At 45.0% G+C, this 23,533-nt stretch overlaps 1 protein-coding gene across 1 annotated transcript in view; it reads left to right on the forward strand.

Moving 5' to 3' along the window:
- Positions 1–9,948: 9,948 nt before the first annotated feature.
- The window catches only part of MED1 (mediator complex subunit 1), a 96,993-nt gene continuing 83,408 nt past the window's right edge, over positions 9,949–23,533 (forward strand). Inside the window, exons 1-2 of the mRNA XM_089654870.1 lie at positions 9,949–10,074; positions 18,028–18,127. Of these exons, the coding sequence (XP_089510996.1) occupies positions 18,041–18,127 (87 nt within the window). The 5' untranslated portion in view covers positions 9,949–10,074; positions 18,028–18,040. The remainder of the gene's footprint in view (positions 10,075–18,027; positions 18,128–23,533) is intronic.

Genomic DNA, 23,533 nt, shown 5'->3' on the forward strand with positions numbered 1-23,533 from the left:
TATTTGCGTACTCATAACTGAGAGCCCCGGGTCCTGTTCTAACGATCGGGACCCGTGACTCCTGATTCCGGGTCACATGATCTCTGTGATAGCCTCTGATTGGCTATCACAGTGATCAGTCACTGTACAGCCCGGCCACTTTGCCTTTTTTCTCTCTCTATGAATGGAGAAGAGAGATACATTGTATCTCTCTAATTCCTGGCATAGAGAGAAAAAAAATGTTGTAAAAAAAAAAAAGAAGCTAAATAAATAAATATTAAAAAAGAAAAGAAAAAATAAAGAAAAATACCTAGATCAAGGTTTGATCTAGTTCAGTGCCAGGGTTAGTGTTTGGGTCAAGGTCAGGGTCAAAGGTCAGGATTTTAAAGAAAATTGGTATCAGTGCCAGTTAGTGTCAATGTCAGTATCAGTGTGTTTTAGGCAAAAAAAAAAAAAAGACAAAAACAAAATGCGCACTATTGTTTCTGGGCTGTGCTACGGGTACAAACAACAAATAACATACACATATATGGTATCGCTGCGATCGTCAAGAGCTGGAAAATTTATTTTGGGTTGTTCTTTGGTGGTAGGTTATGGCAGCAATAAGAAACACACAGCTAAATAACAAAAATTATTTTTTTTTACTATTTTGGGCCAGTTTTCCTTTGATAATAAAAAATAATCAGGAGCTATCCATTACCATTTACCACCAAATGAAAGCCCAATTTGTCCTGAAAAAATCATGGTATAATCCACCTGGATGTACAAAGTAGTTGTGATGATATGTACGGTTTTACTAACACATGTCAACGTTGCAGAATTGTGCTAGGCATTTAGATTTGTTTTAGGCGTGAAGGGGTTAATGCTTGTGAACTACAGCCATGCACTACCTCATTTTGCCATTCAGGGATCACAGCTCCTAGCATGGACAGTTTAGGTGACAACGTGTTTACTACAACTCCAAATGATGAAAGACTTGCTATGTCCATCAAAATATCATATGTTCCTTGATGTACAGTTGTGTCCAAAATTATTCAACCCCCAATGCTGTAAAGGGGTTTAGGGACTATAGTGTACATTTGGAATTGTATTCAGAATCAAATCCTACAAGGACGTTGTAACTACCCAAATGCAACTAAAATGACATCAATTGTTTATGTAATACAGTAGTAAATGGTTCTTATGTGGTTTCTTCATTGCCACAATTATTCAACCCCTTAAAGACTACCACTCTGAAGAACAGAGGTTCATACAGGTGCTTTCCATCAGGTATTGAAAACACCTGTGGATGTCACCGAGCAGCAATCAAGCATAATAAGCACCAATTAGGCAGCTTTAAAATGACTGTGATACTCAGCTCCTTCTAGACATTTACTGGTGTGGTTACAAACATGGTGAAGGCAAGAGAATGGTCCAGGAAGACAAGAGAAGAGGTGATTTCTCTTCACAGGAAGGGCAATGGCTATAAGAAGATTGCAAAGATGTTAAACATACCAAGAGACACCTTAGGAAGCATCATTCGCAAATTCAAGGCAAAGGGCACTGTTGAAACGCTACCTGGTCGTGGCAGAAAGAAGATGCTGACTTCGACTGCTGTGCGCTACCTGAAGCGTAGAGTGGAGAGAAGTCCCCGTGTGACTGCTGAGGAACTGAGAAAAGATTTGTCAGATGTGGGTACAGAAGTTTCAGCCCAGACAATAAGACGCACACTGCGTAATGAAGGCCTCCGTGCCAGAACTCCCAGGCGTACCCCCTTGCTGTCTCCAAAGAATAAGAAGAGTCGACTGCAGTATGCCAAAAGCCATGTGGACAAACCACAAAAGTTGTGGGATAGTGTTCTGTGGACTGATGAAACAAAATTAGAACTGTTTGGGCCCATGGATCAACGCTATGTTTGGAGGAGGAAGAACAAGGCCTATGATGAAAAGAACACCTTGCCTACTGTGAAGCATGGTGGAGGGTCAATCATGCTTTGGGGCTGTTTTGCTTCTGCAGGTACAGGGAAGCTTCAGCGTGTGCAAGGTACCATGAATTCTCTTCAGTACCAGGAGATATTGGATGGAAACGTGATGCAGTCCGTCACACACCTGAGGCTTGGGAGACGTTGGACCTTTCAACAGGACAATGATCCCAAGCATACCTCCAAGTCCACTAGAGCATGGTTGCAGAGGAAAGGCTGGAACATTTTGGAGTGGCCATCGCAGTCACCAGACTTAAATCCGATTGAGAACCTCTGGTGGGACTTAAAGAAAGCAGTTGCAGTGCGCAAGCCTAAGAATGTGACTGAACTGGAGGCCTTTGCCCATGAAGAATGGGCGAAGATACCCGTAGATCGCTGCAAGACACTTGTGTCAAGCTATGCTTCACGTTTAAAAGCTGTTATAACTGTAAAAGGATGCTGTACTAAGTACTAAGATTGAATGTCACTTGGGGGTTGAATAAAACTGATAATGCTGTGAGCACAGAAAAGACATTTGTGGTTATTTCATTATAACTGTTATGTTATATTTGTCTGACCTACAAGTGCCTCTTTAATGTAAATGTAAGCAAGATGACTGAATGATCAAAAGCAATGTCAAACTGGCCAAAACACTCAATTTCAGTGGGGGTTGAATAATTTTGGACACAACTGTAGTTGAAAAGAAGATGTGTGTGCAAACCACTGGGTAGCACTCCTACCATTGTGCTCACCATGCCCTAGACTGCCAAACAACAGCTAAGCACAAAAGAGACTCTTTGTTCTACAGCGTTCCTTGACAAGAAAACCTTAAATGAAAGAACATTTTGTTAACTTTATACAAAAGATCTTTGACCATGACTAAGCAGAACCTGCCCCACCACTAAAACTGGGTGAAGTGTGTTGGTACCTACCGGTCTTTGGTGTCTATCACCCTCAAAAACCAGGCAGATCAGAGTAGTTTTTGATTTTAGTGCTTAGTACGACGGCATCCCATTGAATGATGTACTTCTAAGTGGCCCTGATTTGAATAATATGCTGCTAGGTGTCCCTATGTTTCTGCAAAGAGCAAGTTGCACTTACTTCTGATGTGCAGCAAATGTTTTACTGTTTCGTGGTTAGAGAAGATCACCGCAACTACTTGAGGTTCCACTGGTTTCCAAATAATGACCTCAACAAAGAAATTACAGAGTTCAGGATGAAAGTACATGTCTTTGGGAATAGGCCTTAGCCTTTCTTAGCTATTTATGGTCTAAGACCATAAAGGGAGCAAGTGAGTATGGAGGAAAATGTAAAACAGTTCATCTTAAGAAATTTCTATGTAGATGATGGACTTACAGGATCCTACCCTGGTCAATGCTCAAGAGCAGATTACAGTTGTTAATGGAGTACCACAGGTGCCTGGTGCAGATCAAAGGTTTCCTCATTTTGCGCTGAATGGGAAATTGCATTATTGAGTGGCTGAAAGCCAAGGGAAAACTGTAGAGCAATTTCTGGTTGACCAGCTGTATAGGCGGATGCTCCTCAATCTAGCCCACAATGACGCACTGGGAGGTCACCTGGGGGCTGAAAAAACAGGCCAGAATAACCAACCAGTTTTACTGGCCAGGGGTGAAGGTGGAGGTAAAAAGGTACTGTGCATCCTGCCCCACCTGTTAGTTAACTGCCTCGGTGTCACACTACAGAAACCCCCTGGTACCCTTGCCTATAATTGAGGTGCCATTTGAACAGATCACTATGATTCTTCTGGGGTTCTTAGTAAAGTCAACAAGGGGACACCAATATTTAGGAAAATGTCTTCTAAAGCCATTGCCCGAGAATTATTTCAAATGTTTTCACGAACTGCGTTCCCCAAAGAAATACTAACAGACCAGGGTACCACTTTTATGTCCAAGGTGAAGGCAGACTTGTGCAAGCAGTTTCAAATTAAGCATTTGCGGACATCCGTCTATCATCTGCAGACAGATGGCCTTGTTGAGAGGTTTAATAAAACCATGAAATCATTGTTAATAATAGTGGTTCTGAAGGACGCGAAGGATTGAGATATGTTGCTCCCTGCCCTGTTGTTTGCCATCCGGGAGGTTCCACAAGCAACCATGGGCTTCTCACCATTTGAGATAGTGTACGGGTGAAGGCCACGGGGGGTTGCTTGATCCAGTAAAGGAGATGTGGGAAAGTGAAATGTCACCACACAAAATAGTAGTAGAGCATATCTCTCAAATGCAAGCGAGAGTGGCTAGAGTAATACCATTCATGAGGGAACGTCTCTAGAAGGCTCAGTCAGTTTTGAAATAGGATACCGGGTATCTGTTCTAATACCCTTGGTGGAGAGCAAATTCTTAGCCAAGTGGCAGGGACTTTTTTGAGGTAATAGAAAAAGTGGGTGATGAGAACTACAAGGTACACCAGCCAGGGAAAATAAAGCTGTACCAAATGTATCATGCTAACTTGTTAAAACACTGGAGAGATAGAGAACAAGTGTCCGCTCTGGTAAGTGTAAATTCAGGGGAACTTACGGGAGTGACCTGTTGCAGATGGTTGGTACCCTGTCTAGGCTTCAAACCCAACAAGCAAAAGAGTTTTTGCAGAAAAAAAGAAAAATGTTTTCAGGATTGCCTGGTCTCACCAATGTCATCGAGCATGACATTGTAACAGAGCCCAATGAAAATATCCGTTTAAAGCTCTAATGTATCCCAGAAGCCCCATAGAAAGGCAGTATCTGAAGAAGTGAGAAGAATGCTTAAACTTGATGAGATTGAAGAGTCGCAGAGTGAGTGGTCGAGTCCCACCGTGTTGGCACCAACAGTGACTTCTGCAATGACTTTAGGAAACTTAATGAAATTTCATACCTATGTGATGCCTCAGGTAGATGAGTTAATTGAGAGGTTGGGCCGGTATATCACCACGTTGGACCTCACAAAAGGGTACTGGCAGACTCCCCTCACCAAGGAAGCCAGAGGGAAGACAGTTTTTTCCACCCCGGAAGGCCAATTACAGTATAAAAGAATGCCATTTGGCTTACAATCGGCCCCGACCACATTCTAAAGAGCAATGGACAAAATATTACGCCCGCATCGGCAATACGCTTCAGTCTTCCTGGATGATATTGTCATTTTCACTACTGATTGGGAGACCAATCTTCCTGGGGTTCAGGCAGTTATAGACTTCTTAAAAAAGGCAGGGTTCACAATTAATCCTGAGAAGTGTGTGGTTGGGGTGGAGGTGGCCAAGTACCTAGGGTATATTGTGGGTAGGGGGCTAGTGAAACCTCAAATGAATAAGGTGGAAGCCATACAGAACTGGCCCTGTCCCCTAATCAAAAAACAGGTCAAAGGATTTTTAGGCATTGTTGGCTACTAGCGGAGATGTGTCCCTAAATTTGGCACCATTGCTGCACCATTAACTAATTTAACAAATGGCAGAAAGTCAGTAATTGTAAAGTGGAATGAGGATGAAGAAAAAGCTTTTCAGAAACCTAAGACTGCATTGTGTCAGCATCCGGTGCTTGTAGCCCCTGATATTTCTAAAAAGGTTGTGGTGCAGACAGATACCTCAAGTGAGGGCTTAAGAGTGGTCTTGTCTCAAGTGGTCAATGGGGAGGAGCACCCAAGAGTTTTTCTCAGTAGGAAACTGACAGTGGCAGAGAAAAACTATGCTGTGGTGGAGTGAGAGTATCTCACCATTAAATGGGCTCTGGACTCTTGCGGTACTTTTTTGCTAGGCAGGAGGTTTCGCCAGGTGTTAGACCATGCCCCATTGACCTGGATGAGAAAAAACAAGCATGCCAATGCCAGGGTGATGAGTTGGTTTCTTTCTCTCCAGGAGTTCAACTTTGGAATAGAGCACAGAGCCGGGAGACAGCATCAAAGTACCGATGCCCTCTCCTGACTGCATTGTCTGATGTCAAATGGTGCCTCCAACACCTCCACGTTGAGCCAGGGGGGATATTTACAGGACGCCAGGGATGGGTCCTGGATGGGTGCTATGTGGCGCCGGTATTTGGATTATGGTCCCTTTAAGGGAAAAAGGTGTGTGTACTCAGGGATCTCACCCGTCATGGGTGAGGTATTTTGGGGTAGCCATGTAGAGGAAAGAACTGACTCTCAGAGAGAACTGATTTGCAGAGATGTATTTGGGAACCCAGAATTTTGGAGGTTCAGAGTGACATTCGAGTGGGAAAAGAATGTTTGACCATTCTTCCAGAAGTGCATTTGTGAGGTCAGGCATTTATGTCAGATGAGAAGGCCTGGCTCGCAGTCTCCGCTCTAATTCATCCCAAAGGTATTTTATCGGGTTGAGGTCAGGCTAGTCCAGTTCCTCCACCCCAAACTCGCTCAGCCATGTCTTTATGGACCTTGCTTTGTACGCAGTCATGTTGGAACAGGAAGGGGCCATCCCCAAACTGTTCCCACAAAGTTGAGAACATGAAATTGTCCAAAATGTCTTGGAATGCTGATGCCTTAAGAGTTCCCTTCACTGGAAATAAGAGGCCAAGCCAAAACCCTCAAAAACAACCCCACACCATAATCCCCACTCCACCAAACTTTACACTTGGCACAATGCAGTCAGGCAAGTACCATTTTCCTGGCAACCGCCAAACTCAGACACTTCCATCGAATTGGCAGACAGAGAAGCGTTATTCGTCACTCCAGGGAACACGTCTCCGCTGCTGTAGAGTCCAGTGGCGGCATGCTTTACACCACTGCATCCAACGCTTTGCATTGCACTTGGTGATGTAAGGCTTGTATGCAGCTGCTCAGCCATGGAAACCCATTCCATGAAGCTCTCTACGCACTGTAGTTGTGATAATCTGAAGGCCACATGAAGTTTGATGGTCTTTAGCTATTGACTCTGCAGACAGTTGGCAACTTCTGCGCACTGTGCACGTCACCATGTGCTGAACCCGCTCTGTCATTTTACGTGGCTGTTGCTGTTGTTGCCAGTTGCTTCCACTTTGTTATATTACCACTAACAGTTGACCGTAGAATATTTAGTAGCAAGGAAATTTTATGGATGGACTTTTCATGAAATTTCATGGATTATTGCACAGGTGGCAACCTATCACGGAACCACACTTGTATTCACTGAGCTCCTGAGAGCGACCCATTCTTTCACAAATGTTTGTAGAAGCAGTCTGCATGCCTAGGTGCTTGATTTTATTCACCTGTGGTCATGGAGGTGATTGGAACACGAGAGAAAGAGAGGGAGAGAGAGAGAGAGAGAGAGTGTGTCAACCACTTGCCACCCTGAGGATTTACCCCCCTTCATGACCAGGCCTATTTTTGCTATTTGGCGCTGCACTATTTCATCTGATAATTGCGCGGTCATGCAATGCTGTACCCAAACGAAATATCTGCAAAATACTCATCATGTTTCTTGTCAAATTCCTTGGGGTGTCTATTTTCCAAAAAGGGGTAATTTGAGGGAGTTTGGTGCTATCCTGGCATTTCAGGGCCTCCGAAACTGTGATAGGTAGTCAGGGTGTGTAATGAGGAAATAAACCCCTTTAAAAACTTGAAGATGCTTATTGGATTTTGGGGTCCTGTACTTGACTAGACTGCCAAAAAGTCTCTCACAGGTGGTGTCCCCATACTCAGGAGAAGTAGCAGAATTTATTTTTGGGAGTATCGTTTTGTGGTGCATTTTGCAGAAATGCACTACAGTCCATTTAACCTGATTTCCTATGGGACACGTTCACATTTCTGCGTTGTCACCTGGTGCATTTTTTGGAACAGGTCAGGGACTTTTTTAAATGCAAAACATTTTGTTCTGGTTCAATAGACTGCAAGGGAGATGCTGCAGAAATGCATGTAGTGCGTTTGACACGTTTTTCATTTGAATCTGCCCAGCAACAAGTTGGCAAAAAAAGTAAAAACACATCATTGCATCAAAAATGCCAAAAGCACTGCAAAAATGGATCAAACAAAAACTGCATAGGTATGAAGCTAGCGGACCGCCTACATTACCTAACCCTTAGTCCTCATGCACACGTCACGTTTTTTACAGTGGCTGTTTTTGGCTTTTGACTTTTTTTCTACAGCCAGTAAATCCCCCAGCATGTTATCCTATGTGCCCATGCATTCATAGACTGGAATCAACATTTTTTGGTTGGGGCGTTTTTTGGTTGGAAAAAAAAAACAGGACTAGTGGGTTTCTAGAGGAGTTTTTTAGCTGTAAAAATTCTTTAACGCGGCAAAACGCTGTAAATCATCATTTTTGGACATCTTTTTGACCAAAAAAAAATGTTTTTGGTAAAAAAAACTCTAAAAATCACAAACGCGAAAAAAAACACAGAAACAGCAGCTAAATACTAATACAAAAACACTAGCAAGTGGGCAGCACAGTGGCTAAATGGTTAGCACTTCCATCTGGCAGTACTAGGGTTGTTGGTTCAGATCCCAGCACCACCTGCCTGGAGTCTACATGTTCTCCCTGTGCCTGTGTGGGTTTCCTCTCATACTCCAAGGACATGCTGGTAGGTTAATCACTTCCCATCCAGCCCATGTACATAACCAGCTGGATGGGAGCAGTGCAGGAGTGGGTGACCATTTATAAACAGCCTCTGCATTCACTGCCTGTGTGTGCTCTCTGGGAGTGCACAGCACAGTGATCCAGTGCCTGTTGTATCCTCCAGACACAGCAGAACACCAATTGCTTTACAGGACCTCTGTGTGAGGATGTGATCACTGATTGGCCAATCAGTGATCACATGAATAGTAGTAAGCAAGATGTCACTTCTAACATCATTGCTTTCTACTAGTGAAATCTGTGAATGATCACAGAGGTCACATGGTACAAGGCTATTCGCAACAGCCTTGTACCATGTGACAACCTGTGATCAATCACAGCTCTCACAGTATTTTTCAATGGCTGCAAGAATGCAATCAGAGAGAAGGAGAAATTATGGCTTTTACAGCCTTTATGGGTGTAAAAGCAATCAGTGTAAAAAAAGAAAACAAAATCTTCATCACCCCCCACAAGTAGTACAGTGTCACAGTGAAAGTATGTTAAAAACATAAACAATAATATAAAAAATAAATGTAAAAACATTTTGAAAAATTATAATTTTTGGTTATAAACTAATTTGGGTTATTATTTTTTTTTACTAAAAAGATAGCTGAATACATTTTGGCCAAGATTTATGAAGAAAGATTATTTATTGTAAAATTGTATAAGAAAAACACTTTTTTTCAAAATCTTTGGACATTTTTATTTATATAGCAAAAAAATAAAAATCCCAGAGGTGAATAAATACCACCAAAATAGTTTTATCTGTCAAAACAAAAATGCTAAAAAATGAATATCGGTATAGTGTTGCATAACCGCGCAATTGTCATTCAAAGTGTGATAGCACTGAAAGCTGAAAATTGGCCTGGACAGGAAGGGGGTGAAAGTGTCCGGACTTGAAGTGGTTAACAAGACTTTACACAGCTAACATTGCCAGAGTTAGGCACCGGGTAGCACAGTGGCTAAATGGTTAGCACTTCCATCTGGCAGTACTAGGATCATTGGTTCGAATCCCAACCACAGCACCACCTGCCTGGAGTTTGCATGCTCTGCCTATGCGGGTTTCCTCTGGTTTCCTTCCACTTTCCAAAGACATGATGATAGGTTAATTGGCTCCTGTCTAAATTGGCCCTAGTATGTGTATGAATGTGAGTTATGGATCTTAGATTGTACACCCCTTGAGCGTTAGGGACTGATGTGAATGTATATATGTATGTAAAGTGCTGTGTAAATTGACGGCTCTATATAAGTACCTGAAATAAATAAAACACTCCCGGTCACCATTTCAGAAACGTGATTTTCCCAACCTTCTAAATCCAGATAGCACCCCATACTGGCAGCACAGCCCGCCCACATCATGTGATCTACTAAGTAGAAAAGAGCTCAGAACAAAACCTCTCTGCAGATCGAATTGTTATTGTCATTCGTTCGCCCTCCTCCGGCCGTTCGGTGTATTACACCTGGTCAAGCTCGCGAGGTCAGCTGTGCTCTCGCGGAAATTTGCATTGTGTTCGGTTGAAGTCTCGCGAGGTGTATGGAGAGCGAGCGAAGGGTTGGTTTCCGAGCTGTGGGCTCGGAGTGCAGGCCCTGGCCGCTATAATCGGAAGAGCGCCGAGGGAAGAGAGCCCAGGGTGAGAGCGGGGTGTAGAATATACATGTGTGGTGAGGGCGGGAATGTGGAGGGAGGAAGGAAAGGCCCGGCTGGGTACAGCAGCCATGGTGCCTCACGCCTTCCGCTGAGGGTTCCTACGCAGAAAGTGCCGGCACTGCTCGTGTATCAAGCCGAGCTTACAAAGCGACCGGAGAGGAGAGAGCGCGCCACGACCGAGTGGTGACGTCATCCATAGACTCCTATGACTCAGCCATTGTCGGCGCTTTGTCCTGTGGTTGTTGCTGACAGACCTGACCAGAGCGGGCTCTGCTTTATATCCCAACCCGGTCATAGAAAGCGTGAAGTATAACTAAAGGCAATACTCTTCAGTTCAGAGGGGGTGACACCCCTGTCAGGTTCTTATTGTCTGTGCCCCCCCTAAGGGAGACTCACCCCTACATTTGTCCTATTTACTGCTATTATCAAAAGTGAATGAAAAAGAAAATTCCAAATTGTGGTTTGTCCCCAGAACAGTACTAGAGGGGACATCTTCCAATGGGGAAACTAGTTCTGGGGGTCCCAATGGATTTCCTCTCACTTCCTGTTTTGCCTATGAGACAGGAAGTGAAGGGAAATCTTCCCAATGGGGTCACAAGTTCTGGGGTCCTCAAGGGATTCTCTTAATTTGCAAGGATTTCCTCTCACTTCCTGTTTTGGCTATGGAACAGGAAGTGAAGACCCCCCCCCCAAATGGCAACACTAGTTCTGGGAGCCCCGAGGGATTCCCCTTAATTTGCAGGGATTTCCTCCCACTTCCTGTTTTGGCCATGGAACAGGAAATGAAGACCCCCCCCCCCCCAATGGGGACATTAGTTCTGGGGTCCCCCGAGGGATTCCCCTTAATTTGCAGGGATTTCCTCCCACTTCCTGTTTTGGCTATGGAATAGGAAGTAAAGGAACCCCCCTCTCAATGGGGACACTATTTCTGGGGGGCCTGAGGGATTCCCCTCAATTTGCAGGGATTTCCTCCCACTTCCTGTTTTGGCTATGGAACAGGAAGTAAAGAACTCCCCCTACTCAATGGGAACACTAGTTCTGGGGGCCCCAAGGGATTCCACTTAATTTGCAGGGATTTCCTCTCGCTTCCTGTTTTGGCTATGGAAGAGGAAGTGAAGAACCCCCCCTTCTGAATGGGGGCATTAGTTCTGGGGGCCCTGAGGGATTCCTCTTAATTTGCAGGGATTTCCTTTCACTTCCTGTTTTGGCTATGGAACAGGACGTGAAGAACCCCCCTCCTCAATGGGGACACTAGTTCTGGGGGCCCCGAGGGATTCCCCTTAATTTGCAGGGATTTCCTCTCACTTCCTGTTTTGGCTATGGAACAGGAAGTGAAGAACCCCCCTCCTTAATGGGGACACTGGTTCTGGGGGCCCCAAGGGATTCCCCTTAATTTGAAGGAATTTCTTCCCACTTCCTGTTTTGGCTATGGGACAGGACTTGACGGAAAGTCCTCCCCAATGGGGACACAAGTCAGCTGAGAACAGAGAGCTGGGGGAGGAGAAGCAGCAGCACACTGGACTTCATAGTGTCAAGTCTGATCATTGGAGGAGAGCACATTATTATTACTATTATACAGGATTTATATAGTGCCAACAGTTTGCTCAGCTCTTTACAATATAACAGGAGACAATACAGTTCAATACAAGAGGGATAGGAGAGCCCTGCTCCTTGGAGCTTATAATCTCCAGCACAGCTAGATAACTGACCACGCTGCACACGCATGCCTAATGTGGTCAGTTTTTTTTTTAAATAGAAATTCAGACAGACTGGCAGGAATACCAGGGAATTCACACTGAGGAAGCTATACAGAGAGTACAGGGTAGCTTTTTATGCAAGTACATGGTATAGCAGCACATATCAGGAATAGGAAATGTTAGGTTTACATATTCTTTCAATAAATCCACCCATTGGTGATGGTTTTTTAACAAAGCATCACTGAAGAGTGAAGAATGGACTTGTTTTTGGGTCGATATGTCTGTTTCTATCTTTTTGCATACACATTTGAAGCACTGAAAAATCAGTGGCTGAACTGCAGTTATTTATGCTTCGAAATGTATATAATTATTTTACAGGACCTTAGATTGTAAGCTCCTCGAAGGCAAGGACTGATGTGAATGTAGAATATATGTATGTAAAGGCTGCGTAAATGAACAGCGCTATGTAAGTACCTGTAATAATTGGTGGTGCACCCAAATTAAAATTCTGGTGCTGAAACTGAAAATTTAGGATACACTTAACCGAAACTGAAATGGACAGTTTTAAAAATGTATATATTTTTCAAATGTAATTATTTTGGAAAAAAATACACTTTAATAATAAAAAAAACACAATATATACCCCAATTTTTTTGTAAAATATGAAAGATGATGTTACGCCGAGAATAGATACCCAACATGTCTTGCTTTAAATTTGTGCACGTTTATGGAATGGCGCCAAACTGCGGTACTTAACCCCTTCCGGCCGGCGCCTCCCGGCCCTTTAAGAGTTTCAGACGCGGGGTGGGTGGGGCGTGGTTTAGGGTCATGTGACACATCGTCACGGCGGTCACATGATCGGGAAAGGTCCCGGTTGAAAGAGCAGACTGGGACCTTTCCGTGAGTACCGGACATATGTGCTGGGAGCACGCAGGGCGCGTGCTCTCAGCACATATGTTTTCTCTTACATTAACGCAAATGTGCGGCTGCTCGGCGTCTAGGCCCAGACGCCAGGAGACCGCACATTTGTGTGCGGCCGGCGTAAAGGGGTTAAAAACCACCATGGGTGACGCTTTATACGTTTCTACAGGTTACCAGTTTAAAGTTACAGAGGAGATCTAGTGCTAGGATTATTACTATCACTCATTCGCGGTGATACCTCACATGTGGTTTGAACACTGTTTACATATGTGGGAGTGGCCTACGTATGCGTTCACCACTACACTTGAGCACAGGATGGGGGCACTTAAAACATTTTTCGCTGCGGTCCTCCAAGGGCATAGAGATGAGTGGAGGCATCTTTCCTTCACCGGGATTGGTGGATGGGTTCTCAGGTAAGGCTGAGGACCAACTGGCAGCAGGGTTATTTTCAGAACCTGTACCGGTGCTTTTCATATCGACCAAAGGCCCATAGGGGTGCTTTCGGCCGAAACATTTCCACCACTGAAATTTCGCTGCATCCCTAGTAATAATTAATTTTTCAGTATATTTGATTTTTGTGTAAACGGTGATTATGCAACAAAACCATGTTTCTTGTAGACGTTGGTTTACCTGTATACATTTGCAGAGGGTAAAGGTACATTCTTTTGCTTTTGGAGAATGGAGGGAGATGGGCAGCAGACCTTGACATCCTTGTATGGGGGCATGGCAATCAGCCAATCCAGGAGGGTGGCTTTGGATGTAAACCATCACTGGAGGACAACCATCGGACCAAAGTAAGTACTGAGCTGTTGAGGGAGAGGTTGGGATGGTTTAGGTCAGAGCAAAGGGGCAAAAAATATACATGCATTTATCCTTTAACCCAGGGGTGTCAAACTGACGGCCCTCCAGCTGTTGTGAAACTACAAGTCCCAACATGCCTCTGCCTTTGGGAGTCATGCTTGTAACTGTCAATCTTCCAATGCCTCATGGGACTTGTAGTTTGGCAACAGCTGAAGTGCCGCCAGTTTGACACCCGTGCTTTAACCCTTTACCGGCCAGCCATGGTCTCTGTTTAATACGGTCTGTACGCACGGGGCAGGAAGGATTGGTGATTATGTGACTACTGTGATTGGCTGTCACAGTGGTCCCAGGAATGGGAGCTGGTCCCGCTTGCTGCTGTTCGTTAATGGAGACCTGAGATCTGTCTTCGACAGCTTGTTCTTCTGTGCTGGGAGCATGTTTTGAGCACAGAAAAATCAACCACCCAGGGATTTACATGTGTGACGTGTGGACTTTCAAGACCACCATTTTGTCACAGAACATACTGTGGACAGGAGAAGGTTACAATTGTGCTAAAGCATTGTGAATTAAGCCTTCTATCAGTGCTGGTATAAAGTGTAGAAACGTAGAGGTGCCTGTGCATGCTTGTAGCAGCCTCAGAAATCTGCAGTTACAGCTAGGGATGCATGGAAAGTCCGGTGGCCGAAATGGAAAAAAAGCACCGATACAGGTGCCGAAAAAACCCCGCCCTTCACCGTCGCCCACCCGCCAACTTGCCAATCATTAGATGTGGTGGCTATATTAGTTTTCTCTTTTTTAGGCTTTTCTCCTTCTGTTTTCACCTGATGGCCAGTAACGCACTTCCTGTATTAGAGCGCCTACACTCTGGATGAAGCTCAGGGGCAGCAGCATAAATCGGGGGGAGAGATTGGGCTTATTCACATTTATCCAATTGTTTTGTTTGCTGCCTTTGTCTCCAGTAGTAACAACAGACAGGAAATAAAAGGAACTTCAGTGATTTTTTTGCACTAAGTCTCTTTTTGGTTTTCCCTTTTTGGTGTTTTCCCTTACAAGTGTGCATACATAATAGGTTGATTCATTTTGTAAAGCATGTATGAGGGAGAATCGGTTGTTTTTTCTTCAATCTAAACCCAAGACATTTCAGTGTGGTGGTGGAGGATGTAATCTGGGGGAAACTAATGGGCTACCCTGCCCTGTTTTAGGTCGTATGACCTGTTTTCTTTGCAAAGACCAGCAGATCTTCACACTGCTCTGGCATTACTGCTTTTTGGTGGTAGTTGCCTATGTTTGGGTGGAGAAAGGTTCAGAGGATTTTTATTCTTTCATAGTTCCTATATGCAATCTTCTTAATTCTGGGGACATGTTGTTCACTTGCAGGTCCCCATCTTTTCAGCACATCTTCGCTACTGGTGTTTTATGATGGACACATAACACTGCCAGTTGTAGCCCTTTCTTTTTGGTCTGTTCTATGTACCTCAAGTATTCTCAAGGGTGCTAGTCCTGTGCTTGCTCTGTTGTGTTTGCAGATTACCCCCATAAGGGGAGGATGACCGTTCATTTCAGAACTCATCCGCCAGGGTCCTGAGGACTGTTCAGGTTTTTTGTGGATTTGGGGGGTTCATGTAGTAAGCTGGTGCTGAAACCGACTAGTCATAGGCGTACCTAGGTCTCCTATTAGATGGTGCTTAGTCCAGAGTTTTTTTTTCTTCCAGAAGACAAATGCTGTACTCTCCACTCATTAGTTTGAACCTTGTAATTTGGGAGCAAGCTGTCCAGCTCTTTGCATGAGAATTCTGGGCCGGATGGTAACCTTCTGGTAAATGGTACCATATGCGTAGCTCCATTCAAGATTTATATTAACCATTTACCAGTTCTACAGTGTGGCTTCGTGTGACCAGGTAATGTAGGTTCTAAATTCACTGATTCACATGTCTCATAATGCTATGTAGTGTCTGACATGGGACATGGTAGCATCCTATTCCAGCTCCAAAGCTGGGGGTATGACTGGCAAGGAGATAGCATCATTTCAATGGTCTGGAAGATTTTCACAGCAGTTCCCAGCCTGATCGAATTCTGGATACTCTTCCTGCGGGGAACATGGCTGCTGAGGGAAGCTGTTCTCCTGATCATCAATTTGGAAATAAGGCTAAGTTCACACTAGCTTTGTTAGGCGTTTGGGAAGCGTTTTTAACACTCCTCAAACGCCTATGAAAAGTCTACACTTGGCAGCACACTGTGCTGTTCACACTGAAGCGTTAGGGTCGAGTCTCAGCAATTGACGCCTCGTGTCCAGTCAGAAGGAGTTGAAGGCTCTCATTCAAGTCTGTGCTGACGCTCCTCAAGCGCCTGGCAGGTGTTTGTGGGGCGTTTCTGAGGCGGTTGTGGAGCATTAATACCGTTAAACTTCATTATAGGCGTTTGTGGTGCGGTTTTAAACGCTTGGCAAACGCCTCAAAAACGAGCATAGGGCGTTTGGGGAGCGTTTGAGGTGCGTTAAAAACACTTCCCAAACTCCTGTCTAACACTATAGGGGTGTTTGGCAAGAGTTAGAAATTAGTGTGATCGAGCCCTAAGAATGATTTGGTAGTACTTTCAGTGTGGGACCTCTTGGCTGCAAGGTCATCTGATCAAGATTCAGTTGGACAGTGCTGTTAAAAAAAGAAAGAAAAGAAACAAAAACAGAAAGAAGGCCTTATTCATGTACCGTGTATATTTCTGTCCCTGGGCATCACAGATGTATGCTATGAGATATATGAGGTTCCTCATTAAGATCTCTATTGCTGAGTAAGGTAGCCCATGCATTATGCAAATTTATTTCCTTCAACCATGGGTTGAAGGAAACAAAATCACTTTATTCCCACATCAACACAGTCAGTGTATTCTGACGGCAGAGAAACCTCTCACTGTTAGAATACAACGATCGTACCAAAAAAAAAAAAAAAAAACCCCTACAGGCTGCTTGTTCTAAAGTTCATTGATACTTTGACTTCAGTTCAACCAGCCTGCCCATAGATGGATTGAAATTTGGCCAGTTCATTGGGGACTGGACAGAATTTCGATCCATCTATGGCCGGCTTAAAGGATAAGTTCACCTTTTATATAAATAAATAAATGCCCATCTTTTTGCAGGTAAAAAATGAGCATTCATTATTTTTTTTTACACTGCAGCCTGTGCGGTGGCAATGCTAGGATCCTGCAGACTCTCAGTCAGCTGTCTGCCTGTACCTCCTGTGGTGGTGGTGGGGTTGCTGTCATGGATGACTGGAAGGTGCCGTATTGTAACATATTACAAAGGTGAACTTGGCTTTTAACAGATGTTTTATGTCTGAGCAGCTCTGCTAGATTACCAAGTGTGCTGGGTCAAACACTGGTGCCTATGGGACTGGGCAGTCATATGTAATCACATGTGCAACTGCTAGAGAAGAAAAGAAGACTATGAAAGTGGAGGCTTTTAGTAGTTTGGGGGAAATTTACTAATACTGGTGCAGACAGAATTTGGAACAGCTATACATAGTAACCAATCAGCTTCTATCTTCCATTTGTTCAGTGTACATTTGAAAATGAATGCTAGATGCTGGCTGCTATGAACAGCTGTTCCAGTCTAGTTTCCCCTCAAAATCTATGTAACTGAATAACTATTTCTGTGATTTCTGTCGTACTTTAGGGCTCGTTTACACCAGATACAGTCATGTGCGGTTTTTTAAATGCAGGAAAAAAACTGCAAATGCATATGGAAGAAAAATGAATGTATTCTTATGAGCCTAGTTTACATCATTGCAGCGCTTTCATGCATTTTAAATAAAGTACAGCATGTTGCATTTTTCTGCACTGGAATGCAAATCAACATGTGCAAACACTCATGAATGCTTGTAACACATGTAAATGCGACTTCCCAAAGAAAGTACAATGAAATAAATAAAATGTTATTCCAAAAAGTGCACCACAAACACACTAAAACTGCATGTAGTTGCACATGCACAAATGCACAGTGAACGCAACTATTGCGGTGTAAATGAGTCCTTAAAGTGGTTGTAAAGGCTGAAGGTTTTTACCTTCTTGCATAAAAAACCTTCTGTGTACAGCAGTGCTCCCAGCCCCCTCAATACTTATGTGAGCCTCATCGTGATCCAGTGATGTGAATGACAGCCTCAGCTGCCCCAGGTCTCTGCCACCTCGTTGGCTGAGACAGGAAGTGGGAGCCATTGGCTCCCGCTGCTGTCAATCACAGCCAGTCAGCCAGTGAGAGAGGTGGTGGGGCCAAGCCGCAGCTCCTTGTGTGAATAGACACACGGAGCAGCGTGCCCCTATAACAAGCTGCTTGATGTGGGGGCGCCCAACAGACAGGAGAGCCTGTGGGGAACCCGAGAAGAAGAGGATCCAGTCTGCTGTAAAGACAAAGTTTCAATTGTGTTGTCATAGAATATTTGTTTGTAAAATATTTATGAATTAGTAAAGTCATAGTAAATGTGTTTTTGTCTTGTGTTTTTTTTTTTTTTTTTTTTTTTTTTTTTTTTTAGGACCCAAGCAAGGATGAGTTCCCTTTTGGAACGCCTCCATGCCAAGTATAACCAGAACCGACCATGGCCCGAAACAATAAAGCTGGTTCGACAAATTATGGTAAGTGGACTGTAGTTATTCCTTTCCTCAAAGTACATGTAAAGCCTAATTGTAAAACATTAGCTCTTGAGTGTACCGTGTATCATAAACAGTTACTATTTTTTATTTAAAAAAAAAAAAAGTTTTTACCTTTCTGCATTTTTTGTTGCTTAGTAGTGCTGCAGATCTGCCTCATCCTTGTTGCATCCACTTCCTGTCTACATGCTTGTATTGTAGTGATGGCATTTCTTAGGGCAGGTTTCCTGTTGATGGCTACAGCATCTGTGTATGTGTTTTGAAACTTCCTCTTGTCATTTCCATCAAAATGCCATGTGACAACATAAGAGCCCAATTGGGAGACGGACAAAGTGTTGTCACCCTATAACAGGGAGTACCTGAACAAGCATCTGGATTACCAGGTATTATCTTTATGAAAACTGTAGATTTAGAAGGTTTAACAATGAACTTTGAAATTTTAGAAAAATCCATTTTGCAGAGTTTTTGCATCGTGTCATACTGTTTTCTTTTTTTTTTTTTTTTTTTTTTTTTTTTTTTAATGTTTTAGTTGCAAAGCATTTTTTTTTTTTTTTAGTTTCAAAGTTTCTTAGCAGGTGATCTTGCCAGTAACAGATATTCCTGTTTCAGGCTGACTATGCTAAGCTGCCGTCGTGAGTTGATCATTGTCTGATCTTTGCATGCCTGCTTCAGACCTGATAGGCCAAGCTGCAATAATGTGTATGGCAGGCTTACAATACTGCTGCTGACTACAAGGCAGCAGCTTAGTTTTGTCAGCCTGAAACAAGAAGCTCTATTACTGGTAAGATCCCTGTACATGATGCCAAACAAAATAAAAAATCGATTTTTGGGTTTCTGAACATTTTTAAAGCTAAAGTGGTTCTAAAGGCTCAAGGTTTTTTTTTACCTTCATGCAATCCTATGTATGAAGGTAAAACACCTTCTGTATGTAGCAGCCCCACCCCCCCCCCACCCCCCCACCCCCAAACACTTATCTGAACCCTCTCTCGATCCAACGGTGACCAAGAGAGCCTCTGTACTCCGGGGACTCTCACTCCTGATTGGCTGTAACTGTCAGTTACAGCCAGTGAGCCAATCAGGAGAGTGAGGGGGTGGGGCAGAGCCGTGGCTCTGTGTGTAAATGGACACGCAGACTCGCAACTCAGGTGCCCTCATAGCGAGCTGCTAGCTGTGAGGGGGGGACGGCACTTGATGGGAGGGAGGGGCCAGGAGCGCTGGTGGGGGACCTGAGAGGAGGATCCAGACTTTGTAGTGTCCCTTTTAACCGCTTTTAATACATGTAGTAACCTGATTTACACTATGGGAAGTGTTTGCATTCCATTACATGTTACTGAACACTGAGAGAGCGATCTGGAGGCGAGTGATTTTCCCAAGTGCCATGGTGTGGAGGAACATCATGTTTAATACAAACGCTGTTTGTAACTTCTGATGTGGAGGTCGCACACGCTCTGGTAAGACTCGGAGTGATCTATTTTGGTGGAGGACACGGTGTGAGTGGAGTCACTAAAATATCTTCCAACACTAATTATTGAGTTCACTCTTCAGAGGACTGTCACTTCATATTGGGCTTTCTTTTCAGAGGACTTTTATTATTGCTATTGAATTTTAATTTATTGCAACAGTGATTAAATTTGTTGTTCAGCGTATTGATCGCTTTATATTGTGTTCACTCTTCACTTATGTTTTTTGCAATTTCTATATATTATTATAGTACTGATTATTTTCCTATTGGTAGCGCTGCACTTACGCTATATTGCCAAAAGTATTGAGCGCCTGCCTTTACACACACATAAACTTTAATGGCATCCCAGTCTCTGTTCGTAGGGTTTAATAGTGAGTTGGGTTGGGTTGAGGTTAGGACTCTGTGCAGGCCAGTCAAGTTTCTCCACCCCAGACTCGCTCATCCATGTCTTTATGGACCTTGCTTTGTGCACTGGTGCGCAGTCATGTTGGAACAGGAAGGGGCTATCCCCAAACCGTATCACAAAGTGGGGAGTGTAAAATTGTCCAAAATGTCTTGGTATGCTGACTCCTTTAAAAGTTCTCTTCACTGGAGCTAAGGGGCCAAGCTCAACCCCTGAAATACGACCCAACAGCATAATCCCCCCTCCACCAAACTTTACACTTGGCACAATGCAGTCAGGCAAGTACCATTCTCCTGGCAACTGCCAAACCTAGACACATCCATCAGAAGAGTGATTCATCACTCCAGAGAACACATCTCCACTGCTTTAGAGTCCAGTGGTGGCGTGCATTACACCACTGCATCTGGTGCTTTGCATTGCATTTGGTGCTTTAAGGCTTGGATGCAGCTGCTCGGCCATAGAAACCCATTCCATGAAGTTCTCTATGCAGTTGTTGTGCTAATCTGAAGGCCACTCGAAGTTTGGAAATCTTTAGCTATTGACTCTACAGACAGCTGGTGACTTCTGTGTGCTTCAGCATGTGCTGACCCCGTTCTGTCATTTTACATGTCCTACCACTTCGTGGCTGAGTTGCTGTTGTTCCCAGTTGCTTCCACTTTGTTATAATACCACTAACAGTTGACCGTGGAAAATTTAGTAGCAAGGAAATGTCACGGATGGACTTATTGCACAGGTGGCAACCTATCACGGTACCACGCTTGAATGCACTGAGCTCCTGAGAGTGACCCATTCTTTCACAAATGTTTGTAGAAGCCGTCTGCATGCCTAGGTGCTTGATTTTATACACCTGTGGCCATGGAGGTGATTGGAACACCTGAATCCAGTGATTTGGAGGGGCATCCCAATACTTTTGGTAACATAGTGTGTTTTGATATTGGTGTGTTGTATAGTGTATCCTATACTTTGTCTTGGCTGCTTTAGGTATCTGTGTGTTTTTGGCCAGCGGATTTTTCAGTTCATAAATGGTTTTCCTATGTACTGCCGTACAGCAGCGTTTGGTGACCCTGTCACAGAAGGCCATTGCTTCCTCATGCTCTGCAGTGGTTCTTAAGAACATTTTGTTGGTAAGCTCTCACTGTACACAGTTTGTACATTGGGCCAGGGTGACCTAGTCATGTGCGGCCAATAATCCTTACTGCTGTGCACTGTAAGTAACCCTTGTTGCTTGCATTTCACTCTATATTGCTGTACACTACTCTACATTGGTCTGTGAGTACCGTATTTTTCGCTCCATAAGACGCACCTGACCATAAGACGCACCTAGGTTTTTGAGGCGAAAAACAAGAAAAAAAAAATATTCTGAACCAATGGACTGCAGACACAGTACAAGGGATGACCAGAGACTGCGGACACAATACAGGGGATGACCAGAGACTGCGGACACAATACAGGAGATGACCAGAGACTGCGGACACAGTGCAGGAGATGACCAGAGACTGCGGACACAGTGCAGGAGATGACCAGAGACTGCGGACACAGTGCAGGAGATGACCAGAGACTGCGGACACAGTGCAGGAGATGACCAGAGACTGCGGACACAGTGCAGGAGATGACCAGAGACTGCGGACACAGTGCAGGAGATGACCAGAGACTGCGGACACAGTGCAGGAGATGACCAGAGACTGCGGACACAGTGCAGGAGATGACCAGAGACTGCGGACAAAGTACAGGAGATGACCAGAGACTGCGGACACAGTGCAGGAGATGACCAGAGACTGCGGACACAGTGCAGGAGATGACCAGAGACTGCGGACACAGTGCAGGAGATGACCAGAGACTGCGGACACAGTGCAGGAGATGACCAGAGACTGCGGACACAGTGCAGGAGATGACCAGAGACTGCGGACACAGTACAGGGGATGACCAGAGACTGCGGACAAAGTGCAGGAGATGACCAGAGACTGCGGACAAAGTACAGGAGATGACCAGAGACTGCGGACAAAGTACAGGAGATGACCAGAGACTGCGGACACAGTGCAGGAGATGACCAGAGACTACGGACACAGTGCAGGAGATGACCAGAGACTGCGGACACAGTGCAGGAGATGACCAGAGACTGCGGACACAGTGCAGGAGATGACCAGAGACTGCGGACACAGTGCAGGAGATGACCAGAGACTGCGGACACAGTGCAGGAGATGACCAGAGACTGCGGACACAGTGCAGGAGATGACCAGAGACTGCGGACACAGTGCAGGAGATGACCAGAGACTGCGGACACAGTGCAGGAGATGACCAGAGACTGCGGACACAGTGCAGGAGATGACCAGAGACTGCGGACACAGTGCAGGAGATGACCAGAGACTGCGGACACAGTGCAGGAGATGACCAGAGACTGCGGACACAGTGCAGGAGATGACCAGAGACTGCGGACACAGTGCAGGAGATGACCAGAGACTGCGGACACAGTGCAGGAGATGACCAGAGACTGCGGACACAGTGCAGGAGATGACCAGAGACTGCGGACACAGTGCAGGAGATGACCAGAGACTGCGGACACAGTGCAGGAGATGACCAGAGACTGCGGACACAGTGCAGGAGATGACCAGAGACTGCGGACACAGTGCAGGAGATGACCAGAGACTGCGGACACAGTGCAGGAGATGACCAGAGACTGCGGACACAGTGCAGGGGATGACCAGAGACTGCAGACAGTGCAGGGGATGACCAGAGACTGCAGACAGTGCAGGGAATGACCAGAGACTGCAGACAGTGCAGGGAATGACCAGAGACTGCAGACAGTGCAGGGAATGACCTGAGACTGCAGACAGTGCAGGGAATGACCTGAGACTGCAGACAGTGCAGGGAATGATCAGAGACTGCTGACCTTTGAGGAGGGAGGGGGAGCGGGTACCTGAATTTGACAGGTACCCGCTCCCACTTCCGCGGAGTTGTCCTTCGCTCTTCTTCCCGGGCCGGCTTCTGTAACAGCCGGGTGCCCACTGCGCATGTGCGAGAAGCGCTGCGCTTTGTGAATGGCCCGGCGCCTTCTGGGACCTGTCATGTGTCCCAGAAGACACCGGATCATTCACAAAGCGCAGCACATGCGCAGTGGGCACCCGGCTGTCACAGAAGCCAGCGCGGAAAGACTGTGCAGCGCTGGAGCGAGGAACAGGTAAGGCCCTGCAGGAGAGAACAGCTGAGCGGCCGGCCCGGTATTCTGACATGGTGGCGGCAGAAATACCGGACCGGCCGCTTTATATTCGCTCCATAAGACGCACTGACATTTTCCCCCCTTTTTTGGGGGGAAAAAAGTGCGTCTTATGGAGCGAAAAATACGGTAATTCCTATTAGTAATATCTTACTGCGTACTATTTGTACAACGTCCTAGGGCGTCCTAGTTATGCAGGGCCAGTGACCTTCCTGCTTTACATCGAGCCAGTGAGTACCTCATATTGATAGTGGCCTAATAACACACAGCCTTTAACCCCTTTTTGCCTTTGCAGAAGGATTATGCGTATCCTTG

This window comes from Staurois parvus, unplaced genomic scaffold (assembly GCF_062004578.1).
Source record: "Staurois parvus isolate SC_StPar_1 unplaced genomic scaffold, SC_StPar_1.0 ptg000813l, whole genome shotgun sequence".
Classification (NCBI taxonomy): domain Eukaryota; kingdom Metazoa; phylum Chordata; class Amphibia; order Anura; family Ranidae; genus Staurois; species Staurois parvus.